General features: G+C 34.0%; 1 protein-coding gene across 2 annotated transcripts in view; it reads left to right on the forward strand.

Annotated features, from left to right (window-relative positions):
- The first annotated feature begins 8,055 nt into the window (after positions 1-8,055).
- Positions 8,056-14,016, forward strand: part of LOC107720833 (adhesion G protein-coupled receptor A2-like) — a 33,737-nt gene continuing 27,776 nt past the window's right edge. For both annotated transcript variants that reach the window (XM_016528671.1, XM_016528676.1), the window contains exon 1: positions 8,056-8,563. In XM_016528671.1, coding sequence (XP_016384157.1) covers positions 8,355-8,563 — 209 coding nt within the window. In that variant the 5' untranslated portion in view covers positions 8,056-8,354. The remainder of the gene's footprint in view (positions 8,564-14,016) is intronic.

The raw sequence follows: 14,016 nt of genomic DNA on the forward strand, positions 1-14,016 counted from the left end.
AGGCTCTGTTCCAAATCCTGGCGAGCGCCCTAGATAGTGCTGATCACAGAACAATGATGCCTTATTAGAAAACAAAATGCATTGTGTCAAAAGCTTGGGGTCGGTAAGATTTTTTAATGTTGTTAAAATCAGTCTCTTCTGCTCACCACGGCAGAATTTATTTGATCAAAAATACAGTAAAATTTTGAAATATTATTACAATTTAAAACAGCTGGCAAGTCATGTGACCATTAATCGACATTAGAGAACCATGAACATGCAAATGTGTTATTAAATTATTGAAATATTGACTTGATATCTCAGGGAGACTTCAATAAAATATTTTAGCTCAAATGTTTTAAGAATCTGCCAATGGTGTCAGAAATTTTTTTTTTTAATTAAGTTTATTTTTTTCTGAGCCTATTTGCAGATTTTTGTTTTAAGTATACACTCACTTAATTTTGAGTCATTTTTCAGAAAACATACAAGATACAAATGTATCTTGATTTAAGGTTGTTTAGGTATTTGTACTGGAAAACAATCAAAAATCATTTCTTGCAGTGTGTAACAAGCTACTTTTCCCAACAAAGAACATTTGAAACAACATGTATGCATTTGGCGCTTTCATTTAAAGTGACTTGCATTGCACTGAAGGTGAACTATGCTCTACAGAAACTATTTCAGACACATTATAACGAACAAACTCTTTGCTCACTGGTTTTTTTTCTTCTCTCATTACTAAGGCTGAATCAGTTTGTTCGGACGGTTCATTTAAATTAATCAATTATTTTTCCTGCTGTGCAGTATTTTACATTTATTAATTTGCTTTTATCGACTTAATGAGAAATACAGCAAGTGATTCATCTTAAGAGCTGATAACGCGAGAAGTGCTGTCAATATACATTATCTATAGTACAAGCAACAGGGAGGCATTTCAGAATTAGAGAAAGCAGAGAAGGAGAGGTCTTTTAAAAAAAAGAGTAGCTTATTTATCATACTAGAACTGCTTAGTTAAACATCACTCTATGTCTGTATAGTATAGTACAAGAGCTACTCTTTAAAAACATTTATATATTTATAAACTATTCTGTGTGTGTGTGTGTGTTTGTGTTTTATAGTTTTATGTTTATATATATATATACACTACCGGTCAAAAGTTTGGGATCAGTAAGACTTGTAATGTTTTTTAAAGAAGTCTCTTCTGCTCATCAAGGCTGCATTTATTTGATCAAAAATACAGGAAAAAATGAAATATTATTATGATGTAAAATAACGTTTTTATATTTTAATATACATTAAACTGTAATTTATTTCTGTGATGCGCAGCTGTATTTTCAGCATCATTACTCCAGTCTTCAGTGTCACATGATCTTTAGAAATCATTTCTTTTTTTGAAAGAAATTCAAACTTTTATTCAGCGAGGATGTGTTAAATTGTGAAGAAGTGATAGCAAAGATTTATATTGTTAGAAAAGGTTTATATTTTGAATAAATGCTGTTCTTTTAAACTTTTTATTCATCAAAGAATCCTGAAAAAAGTATCACAGTTTCCAAAAATATATTTGGCAGCACAACTGTTGATAATTCTAATAATAAATCATCATATTAGAATGATTTCTGAAGATCATGTGACACTGAAGACTGGAGTAATGATGATGGAAATTCAGCTTTGCATCACAGAAATAAATTACATTTTAAAGGATATTAAAATAGAAACCATTATTTTATATTGTAATAACATTTTGCAAGATTACTGTTTTTTTAGTGTATTTTTGATCGAATAAATGCAGCCTTGATGAGCAGAAGAGACTTCTTTAAAAAACATTAAATCGTTCTGATCCCAAACTATTGACCGGTAGTGTATATGCTTTATATATATTTATGTGTGTGTTTTATAGTTTTATTTTGTGTAAATTTATTTGTTGAAATGTTTATTTGATCAAAGTTGTGAAAAACAGAAAGTGCTAATCGAGATTTTCCTTCAAGGGTTTCCACAATCATGGAAAACCTGAAAATATCAGTTCTTTTTTATGGATGGATTGATGGATGTGATTTCCAGGCCTTGGAAAAATGAATCCTGTGATTTATGGATGACTAGAAAACTCAGAGAAATTCATTGGATTAAAGGTATGACGGACCTGACGTTCATTCAGAAATTTGGCTACTTTTTGTACATTTTAGTAGCTTGTAGTGTAGTTAACAAAATAAAAGAGTAGCTGGACTCTAATTTTACTATTTTAACTTGAAAAAAGTAACATTTTAAAGTAGCTTCTTGAACACTGATGATGACTGTACTTTCACTAAAACCAGTTGTGGTGGTTTTCAGTTTTCTCTTCAGTTCTGCTGTGGTCGTGTAGTCATACGTCAGAGTGTGTGTGTGTGTGTGTGCGTGCGCGTTTTTGTGACAAATGAGGACATAAATTTGTATAATAGAGAGAGAGAGAGTGTGTGTGTGTGTGTGTGAGACTGTGGGATTGTGTGGCTGGCTGTGTTCAGGTCTTTACTGTGGTGCTGGAAGGTTCAGAGGGACTCTTGCGGTCCTGATCCAATGACAGACTCCAGCTGTGTGTGGGAATGAAGAAAGGACCACATTGCAGGATCACATGACAGGAACATGAAACATGGCTAAATATCAAAATAAAAGACATGGAAACCTAAACAAAAAACAAAAGCTAAAAACGTGACAAATATAAAAAAATATGCATGGATGAATTGTGCACAATAATCTCTATAGCATGCATTTAGAAAATAGGTGAAGTTTCATTTCATCCCGACTTTAAAGTGCATGCATGAAGACTGACGTCTGGTTCTCGTGAGTTGTGCTCTGTTAGTTACAGAGTTCAGCTGGAACCAGAGCCACATCCTCACCATGACATTTACAGCCTTCAACGAGTGAAAACACTCCGGCTTTCTTTATTTGTCCTGCTTTTATCTGGTTTGGTTTTTCATTGTGAGCTCATTTGTTGATTGAGAAATTATCTTGACACGGGACACGGCTGTTTACCTGTCCGTTCGCTTTAAATGCTTCCTAATTACATCATAACGAGGGTTTGTAATTAGCACAGGTCGTTTTTTCCCTCATCCAGTAATATGCATATGATAGGTGTTTAACAAAGACAATCTTAACTTTTCTTCTCATTTTCCTTCAGAACTCATAAGACTATAAATCCACAATCATTGTTTTAAAATAAGAAACATATGTGTGTATTATTAATATAATAATAATAATGTAGTTTGTAATATACATATATATTTAATAATGTAATATACTATTTATTAAATAGATCATTATGCAGTATTGAATAATGTAGTTTTATATTATATAATATATAGATGTATAATATATAATTTGTATGATATTATCTCTCTCTCTCTCTCTCACACACACATATATGTTAGTATATATTTCATTACTTATTTAATATACTATTTTATGTATTTAAAACATCAATTATGTACTATTATTTAATAATATATTTTATTCATTTAATATAATTTGTGTCAACCGGTGCCGATAACCGATTAATCAACCGATAGTTTTTAAAATTGATAATGAACAAAAACTAAAATAGTTTGAATAAAAAATCTGAACCATGAAAATGAACCACACTTTTTGAATGGAATAAAAATATGAGTATTATTATTAATTATGTTAGTTCATAGTGCATTCATGTTAACTTTAAAACTTGAAAATGTACTATTAAGAGTTGAAATTAACACACTTTAAAAGTGAACAATACTTCTACAGCATATATTAACCTTATGTTACAAATGGACTCTTCATATAAAGCGTTACTATTTCATATCAACAGTCATGCTTATTCATGCTAACACTTGATGATTATCTAATCAAATTATAATATGGTTCAGCCCATCATGTTTTGCTGGGTTATAGGGCCATAAACTGGAGTAAACCCTTGATTTCTACTGTATGGATAAAAGTTTCTAGAATTTCTCAAATTATCTTCTTTTACGTTCCACAGAAGAAAGAAATTCCTACAGGTTTGGAATGACATGATGTTGAGTAAATGATGACAATGCTCATTTTTGGGTGAACTGTCCCTTTAAGAACTTTAACATTTGTAAATAGTAAACACCTAATTTACACAAGACACTGATATTTATCTTTAACCGGGCTCTTATTGAATTAACTGCTTACTTGAATTCAAATTAATTAGACTTAACATTTAAAGAGAAAGATGCTGTTGAATCTATTCTGTTATTTATTAAAAAAAATAGTAAATTATACTTTGCCCTATAATGAAATTTAATATAGTTCTCACAGAATCCTGAGTTTAACTAGTATTAGTTTGAGATAGTGGTCACAACAAGTAAAACCATGGTCCTCATTACCACGGTTATATGGTTTTTAAAATAAATAATAAGTAATAATAAACTATAGACTTTGTAATAAAAAATAAAAATAAAAAAAAATAAACGTAGAAACAATAAAAATTTGTGCCAAAACACCATAGGCTATTTGTACAGTGTTAATAACTGCAAGATTGGTGCCGATTAATCAATCGACCTCTATGATAATATGTATGTATTATGATTTAATAGTATATTTTATTAATTTAATATGTAAATATATGCATTATGTAGAGGAATAATTTGTGTATGTATTCATGTATATGTGCTTATATCTACAGTGCAGATATCATTGTACACATGTGTAAATGTACTGTTTGACTTGTTACAGATCAAGTTGAAGATATGCCAGTTTTTAGTCAAATTTGCTTCTTGAGGAGGGTTAAATTTGACCCTGCACTGTAAAAAAAATTCTGTAAAATTTACGGTAAAAAACCGGCAGCTGTGGTTGCCGGAATTTTACAGTAAAAAATACGGTAGCGACGTTTTAGGTTTTACAGTTTTAACTTAAATTTACAGTTAAATACCGTAATTCCATTAACTGATATAATGTTAATATACCAACCTATTGAAGTACTGAAATCTGTTTTGTACCTCTGTAATACACTGATAACCACCAAATGCAGGTGGTGATGAGAAAGTCACATGATGAACCAAAGCCCACCACAAGCAGCTTTTAGATAATAACATATATAGAAGGTGCACAGTGTCATTCACACAAACACCAAACACCATCATGATAACACACATGAAACTGAAATAATGCAATAAACATTAATTTAACAACATTAGGTGTAACACACAACCCTAATATACAAAACTGATAAGAAAAAACTAAGAAACATAGTTATTTCAACAAAAAAAAACATAAAATTTGAAATGTAACGCAGGGGATTCTGGGAATGTCAATTTACAGTTATTCACTGTAAATTATACGGTCTTTTTCACTTCCAAAAACGGTATACTACCGTAAAATTACATGTAATGTCCAATACCGTTTTTCACCGTATATAGTAGGGGAATTTACCGTTTAACCATTTAACAGGTTTTTACTGTAGCATTTTTACAGTCTTTTACTGTTAAATTCACAGTCATTTTTTACAGTGTGGATGCAAGTAAGAGTTCATGATCTTATTGAATAGCCTTCATGAGTTCGCAGTTTCTGCTTCAGCTTCTCAGATGAGAGTCTCCACATGTGTTTGATCTGAGACACCGACTCGCAGTCTGTAATTCTCCGTCCGTTTATTAATCGCTCTGGTGTTTAGGGAGGCTTGAACGCTCTTTCTTTACCACTGAGAAAATATTTACTCCGTATCAAGAGGCTGCTGAAGGTTTCTGCTTCTCATTACAGGAGAGCCGGACTGCATCTGCGCGCCTGCTTTTTATTCTCCTGGCAGCAACCTGAAAGGAACGCAAGACCCAACAGTGTTTTTTTATTTCTTGCCTTTCCCCAGAGATCCAGAGGAAGAAAAAGGGAGAGATAATGAGAAATTGTCAGCGGTTGAGGGGAAAAGAGCTGCCTCATGTTTGGCTGCCATGCAGTGAAATATAGGAAACTCGGGGCTGGTCTGTCGCTCGCTCTCTCTGTCTCCTTCAGTGTAAATAATGAGAGCCGATTCAGTGTGGCTCGCTTGAGGGGAAGTTTGTCTCGCTCTCAGCTCTATAAGAGCAGAAGCAGCTGCACCATGCTTCTGTCATTATATATATATACACATTCAACACCCTTAAAGGAATAGCTCACCCAGAAATGATAATATCCTCACTCTCAGTTCATCCGAGATGCGGATGAGTTTGTTTCTTCATCAGGTTTGTAGAAATGTAGCACTGCATCAGTGTCTCAGCAATGGATGCTCTGCAGTGAATGGGTGCCGTCAGAATGAGAGTCCAAACAGCTGATAAAAACATCACAATAATCCACAAGTAATCCACAGCACTCCAGTCCATCAGTTAACATCTGGAGAAGACAAAAGCTGAAACAAATCCAGCATTAAGACGTGTTTAACTAAATACATTGAGTCCATAATCCATAATAACGCTTCCTCCAGTGAAAAAGTGAAAAAGTAAATTCTCCAGATGTTAACTGATGGACTGGAGTGCTGTGGATTACTTGTGGATTATTGTGATGTTTTTATCAGCTCTCATTCTGACGGCACCCATTCACTGCAGAGCAAGTGATGCAATGCTACATTTCTCCAAATCTCGGATGGCCTGAGGGTGAGAACATTTTCATTTCTGGGGGAACTATTCCTTAAAAAGGAACAGTGAAACCATAAATCTGTCGCTATTTTCTCACTATCATGCCATTCCAAACATACTCTGTTTTTTTTTCTTTCGCCAGTGAAAGACCTATGGAGATTTTGTTTCTCTTTATTCTTCAGAAAGGACAAAAAATACTTCATAAAGTTAGTGAGCCATATTTCAAGTCTTCTAGAGTTTAGGATGCTTTGGTGAAAAACAGATTGAAGTCAAAGCTCTCAAACCTCATACACATTGATTCAGTGATTTCTTGACATCACTGATGCCATCATTTATTTACATCGTAACTGCATGCTATGCACCAAATTTGAATATAATCATCCGTGTTTTGTCCTTTTTGGGACAGACGTTATCACCATGTACTGTTTTTGCACGGAAAAGAGCTGTGTGAAGATGGATTCAAATATCTTTCATGTTTCACAGAAAAGAAAAAAAAATCATGTTATTGTAAGGACATGAGGGTGAATAAATGATGACAGAATTTACATTTTTATTTGAACTTGAAGCTGTGAGCGACAAGAAAAAAACATATAAGCATATTTAAGAACTATTCATGCCTGCATGATATTTCCCCCCCAAACCCTCACTTTTTCAAGTGTTAACTGTGTACTGGATGTAATGAGATTGAGACTTCAGTCAGTGTTATGAGAGATCTTTATTTCCAGATTGACTCGTCCTGCTCAACTCCTTTTGTCATCTGAACAGTTGCCAGGGGATAAAGAAGATCACTTATGCACATGGAAAAAAAGGTAAAACATTTCATTGCAATTTCAAGACGAGATGTGCTGCTCTTTTATGTCTCTGATGACCAAAGCTTGCCATTCAGACAGTAACCTAGTAACAGAACGAGAGCATTCAAAATAACTGATTATTTGTTTTTCTTTCTTTTACAGGAAAACACAGTGCATTTAAGGTCTATCATCTGAGAAAAGATCATCTTGAAGGTTGAATAACATTTGCATGAGGGACAAAGCCCAACAAGAGTTTACTGGGGTGCTTATGTTATGTAAATGATTCCATAACATAATGAGTGGTTATGATTGTAAATCATAAAAAGACAAACGATAGGTTCTCTAAATCAATAGATGTAGACTTTTGTTAGTATAAACCATCTAACTTTATACAGTGTGAGGCTCCACATCGCCACGCCTCTTTAGGATAAATAATCATATCATGTGGAATTTTGTGCCAATCTAAAGTTTATTCGCAGGGAGGGATAGTTTTAAATCATACTATGGCGAAGGAGTGGCTTATGAATATTAATGAGGGCGTGCTGACGTTGCTTAGAAACCTTTCTTGAGCGTCCTGCCTAATTATTATTCATGATTCAGCCATTCGCCATAGCTCCCGTCCTCTAGCGTCCTATTGGGAAGCGTCACGGTGCCTCATTAATATTCATAAGACAGGCTTTTAGCGTATTATAGAGGAGGACCCGCGTCGCTAGAAGTTAAGTTACTTCATCCAGCAATTGCAACCTGTTGAGGCAGAAGTTTTCTTCACTCTTGAATGATAAGGATAAAGAGGAGCGCTTGCATTGAGGATGTAAATCTACATCTAAACCCGCGTATAATGCAGAACCGGCTTTGGATCGGGAATGTTGCGCTTTTGTTTTTACGCACGGCGCATGGAGATCTTTCAGGTGCTTCACTGATCATTAGGCACCGCCAGGCGTCTGTGTTCGATCTACCCTGAGATGATCGATAATTTGATGCCAGACTGGCTGGAAGTAACGTGACGGTTCAGATCGCGATGAAAGCGCTGCTCGTGCTGTGCGCGGCGCTCGCGGGCGCATGGAGCAGCAGAGACTGTCCCGCGCTGATGATTGACAGCTGTCACTGCGCCGCGGAGAGATCAAAGGAGTTTAACAGGCAGAGCGTGCGCGTGAAGGTTGTGTGTGATGATGCGGACCTGACGGAAACCATGCAACCCGGCTCTTTACCCAACACGACGGTGTCACTGTGAGTAACTCCTAACATGAAGACTGTGGTCATTGTTAAATGCGTGGTTATTGTTAACATTTAAGACCCAGAGAAGTTATCAAAATTGTTAATCATTCAAATCTTCCTAGAAAAGTCATTGCAATCATTAAAAGTTTATTTTAGTATATTAAATCGAGTAGAAATTGCTTGATGTAAGTAATGCAGTAATCATGACTGCATGAAAAAAAAAATATTATCATTTCTTATTGCCTTTATTATAATACATTTTATTTTTTTTAGAAGTGTATACTATATGTCTTTATGTAACAAGTGTGAGCACTGGCCTCTCTTGCTGTCAGCCATTGATTTAATTGAAATCGATCTGGTTGATGATATTTTATTGTCAGAAGTTTCATAAGCAATCATGCATTGATGCATTGTTTTTTGCACCGTCATGTTATTTTGCTCATCAGTATTCAGAGCACAAATCAGAGAAGTATCGCTTGAGATACTGCAGATTTATTTGTACATTTACATTTATAAGCTTTTATCCGTATTGAAGTGATTAATCCAAGGAATAAAGTCATGCAAGAAACACTACAGTACTGGAATAGTGCAGTAGTCTTAGAGAGAGGCTAATAAGTAAGGTCTGATGTTAGAGAAACACTTATATCAGCTTGTTTCCACTGAAGGATAAATATACTAGTGTGCAAAAGTTTGGGATCAGTAAGATTTTAATGTGTTTTAAAGAAGACTCTTCTACTCATCAAGGCTGCATTTATTTGATCAAAAATACAGTAAAAACAGTAAAATTGTGAAATATTATTACAATTTAAATTAACCGTGTTCTATGTGAATATCTGTTAAACTGTAATGTATTTCTGTGATGCGCAGCTGTATTTTCAGAATCATTACTGCAGTCTTCAGTGTCACATGATCTTCAGAAATCATTCTAATATACTGATTTGCTGCTCAAGAAACATTTCTGATTATTATCAATGTTGACTATCATTTTTTAAAATCAATTTAACACATCCTTGCTGAATAAAAGTATTAATTTCTTTCAAAAAAAAAAAAAAATGAAAAGAAAAAAAAATTGATATAATGCAGTATTTTACAATATTAACGTTTTTCTGTATTTTTGATCAAATAAATGAAGCTTTGATGAGCAGAAGAAACTTCTTTAAAAAATCATACTGATCCTAAACTTCTGAACGTGTGTATATAAGTGTATATAGCCAGTGTATATAAGTATATAAGCCACAGTGTATATAAAAGGTATTTGCAATTTTTTATCTCTGCATGCATTGACTTTTATTCTCACAATTCAAAGTTTATATCTCACAATTGAGACATTTTTTTTCTTAGAATAGCGAGATATGAACACAGAATTGCAAATATAAACTCCAGAAAGTACAGATTGTGAGACAGCAAAAAAAAAAAAACTAAAGATAAAAAGTTGCAATTACCTTTTTTATTTTTTATTCCTTTTTTTTTCTTCTCAGATTTGCTATGAAAAAAAATTCTGAATATGAGATAAAAAGAACAGATCTGATGTGGATGTTAAAGGTTCTTCATCGATGGCAATAAATAACTTTTATTTGCATGATCTTGATAAGAAGAAGCAATACAGTATCTGTTTCTGAGATATTGAGCTCATCACTGAGAAGAATGATGAGCGTGATTGTGATTTATGAGGAATCTAGTTCTCCGTCTGTGAAAACTCCTAATGCATTTTTAATTCTGCAAACTGTGTTCCTCTGGTGTACCTGCGTTTGCAGCAAGGGCTTGTATTACGCATTACTTTAACACACGTGAGTCTTGTTTTAATGAACTCTAATGGTTTTACTGATTGGGAAGCTGCCTGCTGTAATGAGGAATGAAGTGCTGTGTGTCTGTAAATAATGAAACATGTTGCTGGAGGGAAGTTTTCAGTGCTTTTCTGCTTTTTACAGCTCTTGTAGAGTTTCTTCAGAAGCTTGTCGTTTAGTTCTCCAATGCACTTCACTGCATTTCTTTCTCAGGATCGTTTCGATTTTCTCCTACAAGCTTGTGCTTAAATGCTTGAAATGAGTTGTAGCAGATAGTGAGGGACTAGTGAAGGTATGCTTTCTTCTCTCCTCTAGCTTGTTTCCTAATCTAGTTGACAATCCTGGCATTGTGTAGTATGACTATTGCTGACTCTTTGACCAGTTGCTTTGTTCCTCTTCTGGATAAAAGTGTCTGCTAAATGCATAAATGCAAATGTAATGAAAAGCCTGTCAAGTGCTTCTCACACTTTTCACTAGTGTTTAAAAGCATCCCATAATGCACCTCACGAGTCTTCAGAGCAAGAAGAGCTGGAATCTAGACAAAGAAGAAGCTCAAATATTAGAGAATTCAGTTTTGAGCACTGCATTATTCATCACTGCACTGTAATTCTACTCATAATAGAGTGCAGCAGGGATGATGTATTTTTTGTAGGCCAAAACCTGGAAATGAGTTGTATTTTAGCATTTCTGATCGCATTGTCCTGAAGTCAATGGTTGTTTGTTTGTTTTTTTTAATGTTTTTTTTTTTGTTGTTAAATAGGGCCCTATGAAATACGTTTTTTTTTTCTTTTAAATTTTTTTTTTCCAAATTCTTTTCCTTTAAATTTTCTGTACTCTATTTTAATTGTTAAATTAAATTTTAGCAACCAAAAAGCATGTCTAATTAATTGAAATCATGAAAATTTGTGCAATTTAATTAAAATTCTGCAATTTAATTACATTTTTATTTATTAATTTATTAATAAATAAAATAAAATAACATGATTAAATAATTCTACTCGCATTTATGCATTTAGCAGATGTATTTATCCAAAGCGTCTTACTATAATACAATGTGCAAAAGCAGTTATATTTGACATAAAAGCATATAATGAAATGTTTTGGCTATTGAACTCATGAAAAAGTCGAGAATAACCCAAGTCAAGGTTACCTCGAAGCAGGTGTGGAGATGCCCTGTTAATCTTGTTAAGGAAAAAGACAGACTTTCAGCTTTGGTATCTCACTGGGGCAAAGATAAGGCCAGGCAATCTGTTTTGGGTTTTAAAAAAGCCTTTACTATTTCATTAACTTGGAACATTCAGTATCCATTTTCATGAGAACTTCCAAAGACTGGGAAACCTAAAAAATATGCATCCCATGACAAAGCATCAGTTGACTAAGCAGCAAATTAGGTACAATTAGGTACAATTACCTTACTAATTGATAGTTAGTAAGGTAGCTGTTAAGTCAAGTCAAGTCACCTTTATTTATATAGCGGTTTTAACAATACAGATTGTGTCAAAGCAACTGTACAGCATTAATTAGGAAATTAGTGTGTCAATAATGCAGAAGGACAATAGTAAACACTCAATTTTTTAGTTAAAGGCAGTTCATCATTGAATTCAGGGATGTCATCATCCAGCTCAGTTCAGTATCTGTGCAATCAAGTCGGCGATATCGCTGGAAATGAAGTGTCCCCAACTAAGCAAGCCAGAGGCGACAGCGGCAAGGAACCAAAACTCCATCGGTGACAGAATGGAGAAAAAACCTTGGGAGAAACCAGGCTCAGTCGGGGGGCCAGTTCTCCTCTGGCCAGACGAACCAGCAGTTCAGGAGGACTCAACTGGTTCATGTGGTTTTGTCCCAGTGACCATCTAGGCCGTCTAAGTTTAGGTATGGGGTTGATTAAGGGATCTAAAATATGGTTGTGCAGAATAAAGCATTATTATGTGCTTTATAAGTGCTAATAAACAGCCAATATGCTATTTATATGCATGCTAATAAGCAAAATTGGTAACTTAATATTTTTTGTGAGGCTTAAAGTAAAAAATGTGAAAATATCTGACAATTGCAATTAAAAAAATAGATTAAATTATTATTAATATTATCATTATCATTATTATTTGTAACCTATGATACATTTTTGTCAAATGGTATGAAAAAAACACTAAATAAAAATTACATTTTTTTTAAATTATCAAACTTTAATTAAAATTTAAGTGAAATCAGAAAATGAAAATAAAATTGTATTCAAAATATTCAAATACTGTAATAGTATATCAATGATACTAAAATAACACTGGTAAATGTAATATTATTCATGATCCAGAAATAATAATAACAAATCCTTACATTTAGGAATGTTTAGATATTTGTACTGGAAAACAAGACAAAAATAGTTAATAAGAGCATCGGTTTTGCAGTGTATATGTCTTTACTGTCACTTTTTATTAATTTAATGCATCCTTGCTGAATAAAAATATTAATTTCTTTCTTTCAATAAAAAATAAAATAAATAAATAAATTCTTACTGACCTCATTTTTTATTACTATTTCAATCGGCAGCAGTTCCCTGCGGTCATTGTGCAAAATAAAATATATTCAAATTTCAAGACCTTTGAACATTGCTTTTCTAGTTAAAAATGAATATTTGTAACGCAATTTTGGAACGACATGAGTGAACTGCTCCTTTAAACCCTTTCAAAATGCATCGCGTTGTTCTTTTATTATCTTGAAGAGGCTGTTGTTGATTGTTTTATCGCAGCGTTTGTGTTCCGTCACGTAGAAGTTTTGCTGGTCATGCCTCAGATGGAGCAGCAAATGAATTGCAGAAAGCACAAGAATGTGTCTGAGCGCGTTTGGAGTGTCGACTGCCTAAAAATGCGAAGAAAGGAAAACAGTGAGTCTGCCAAGAATACATCAGCGGTACGTCGTCTCTGGGTTATTTAAACGCTGGGTTATTTAAAGTGTCCCTCCGCTAGCGTTCCAGCTTTCCTAAATATCATCAAACAGCTTCTGTCTGCGCGTCTGATCTCTTGAATGTGTGTTAACTCCATATGACCCGCGTGAAGGCCCCTGAAGGGCCGTGGAGCTGAGAGCGTGCTGAGAGGTTTGACTGTGGATGATTATGTTCATCTGTGAAAGGAACAGTGAAGGATTTGCTCAGAATGAAGCCGCGCCGTTTATTTGCACGCATTGTTGCATCGGTGTTGTGTTAGCACCCGATTCACTAATAGAATTATGCAATTAAACACTAAAGTGAGCGACACCACACAGGAAGTGGAATTAGAATTTGAATTGACAGAATGAGCAATTTAATTAAATAGCAATAGGTAAGGATTTCAAAACATTTAATGCATTCTGGGAAATGAAGTGAAAATAAAATAAGTCATATCAGATCAGAATCAGAATGAGCTTTATTGCCAGGTATGTTTACACATACGAGGAATTTGTTTTCGTGACAGAAGCTTCCACAGTGTAACAGAATGACAGTGACAGAACAAAAAACACAGATAATAAAAAATAGAACAAGTAAATAAGGAATAAAAATATAAATTTTTGCAAATTTGAGGTGTAGACTGAGTATGAGTGTTAGATAAATAAGTGTATGAGTGTATAAATAGTGTGTGTTCCACGGTTATTGTCAAGTGTTCATGAGATGGATGGCCTGAGGGAAGAAACTGTTCCTGTGTCTACTCGTTC

The sequence above is a fragment of the Sinocyclocheilus rhinocerous genome, unplaced genomic scaffold (assembly GCF_001515625.1).
Source record: "Sinocyclocheilus rhinocerous isolate Xijiao unplaced genomic scaffold, SAMN03320098_v1.1 scaffold5941, whole genome shotgun sequence".
NCBI lineage: Eukaryota > Metazoa > Chordata > Actinopteri > Cypriniformes > Cyprinidae > Sinocyclocheilus > Sinocyclocheilus rhinocerous.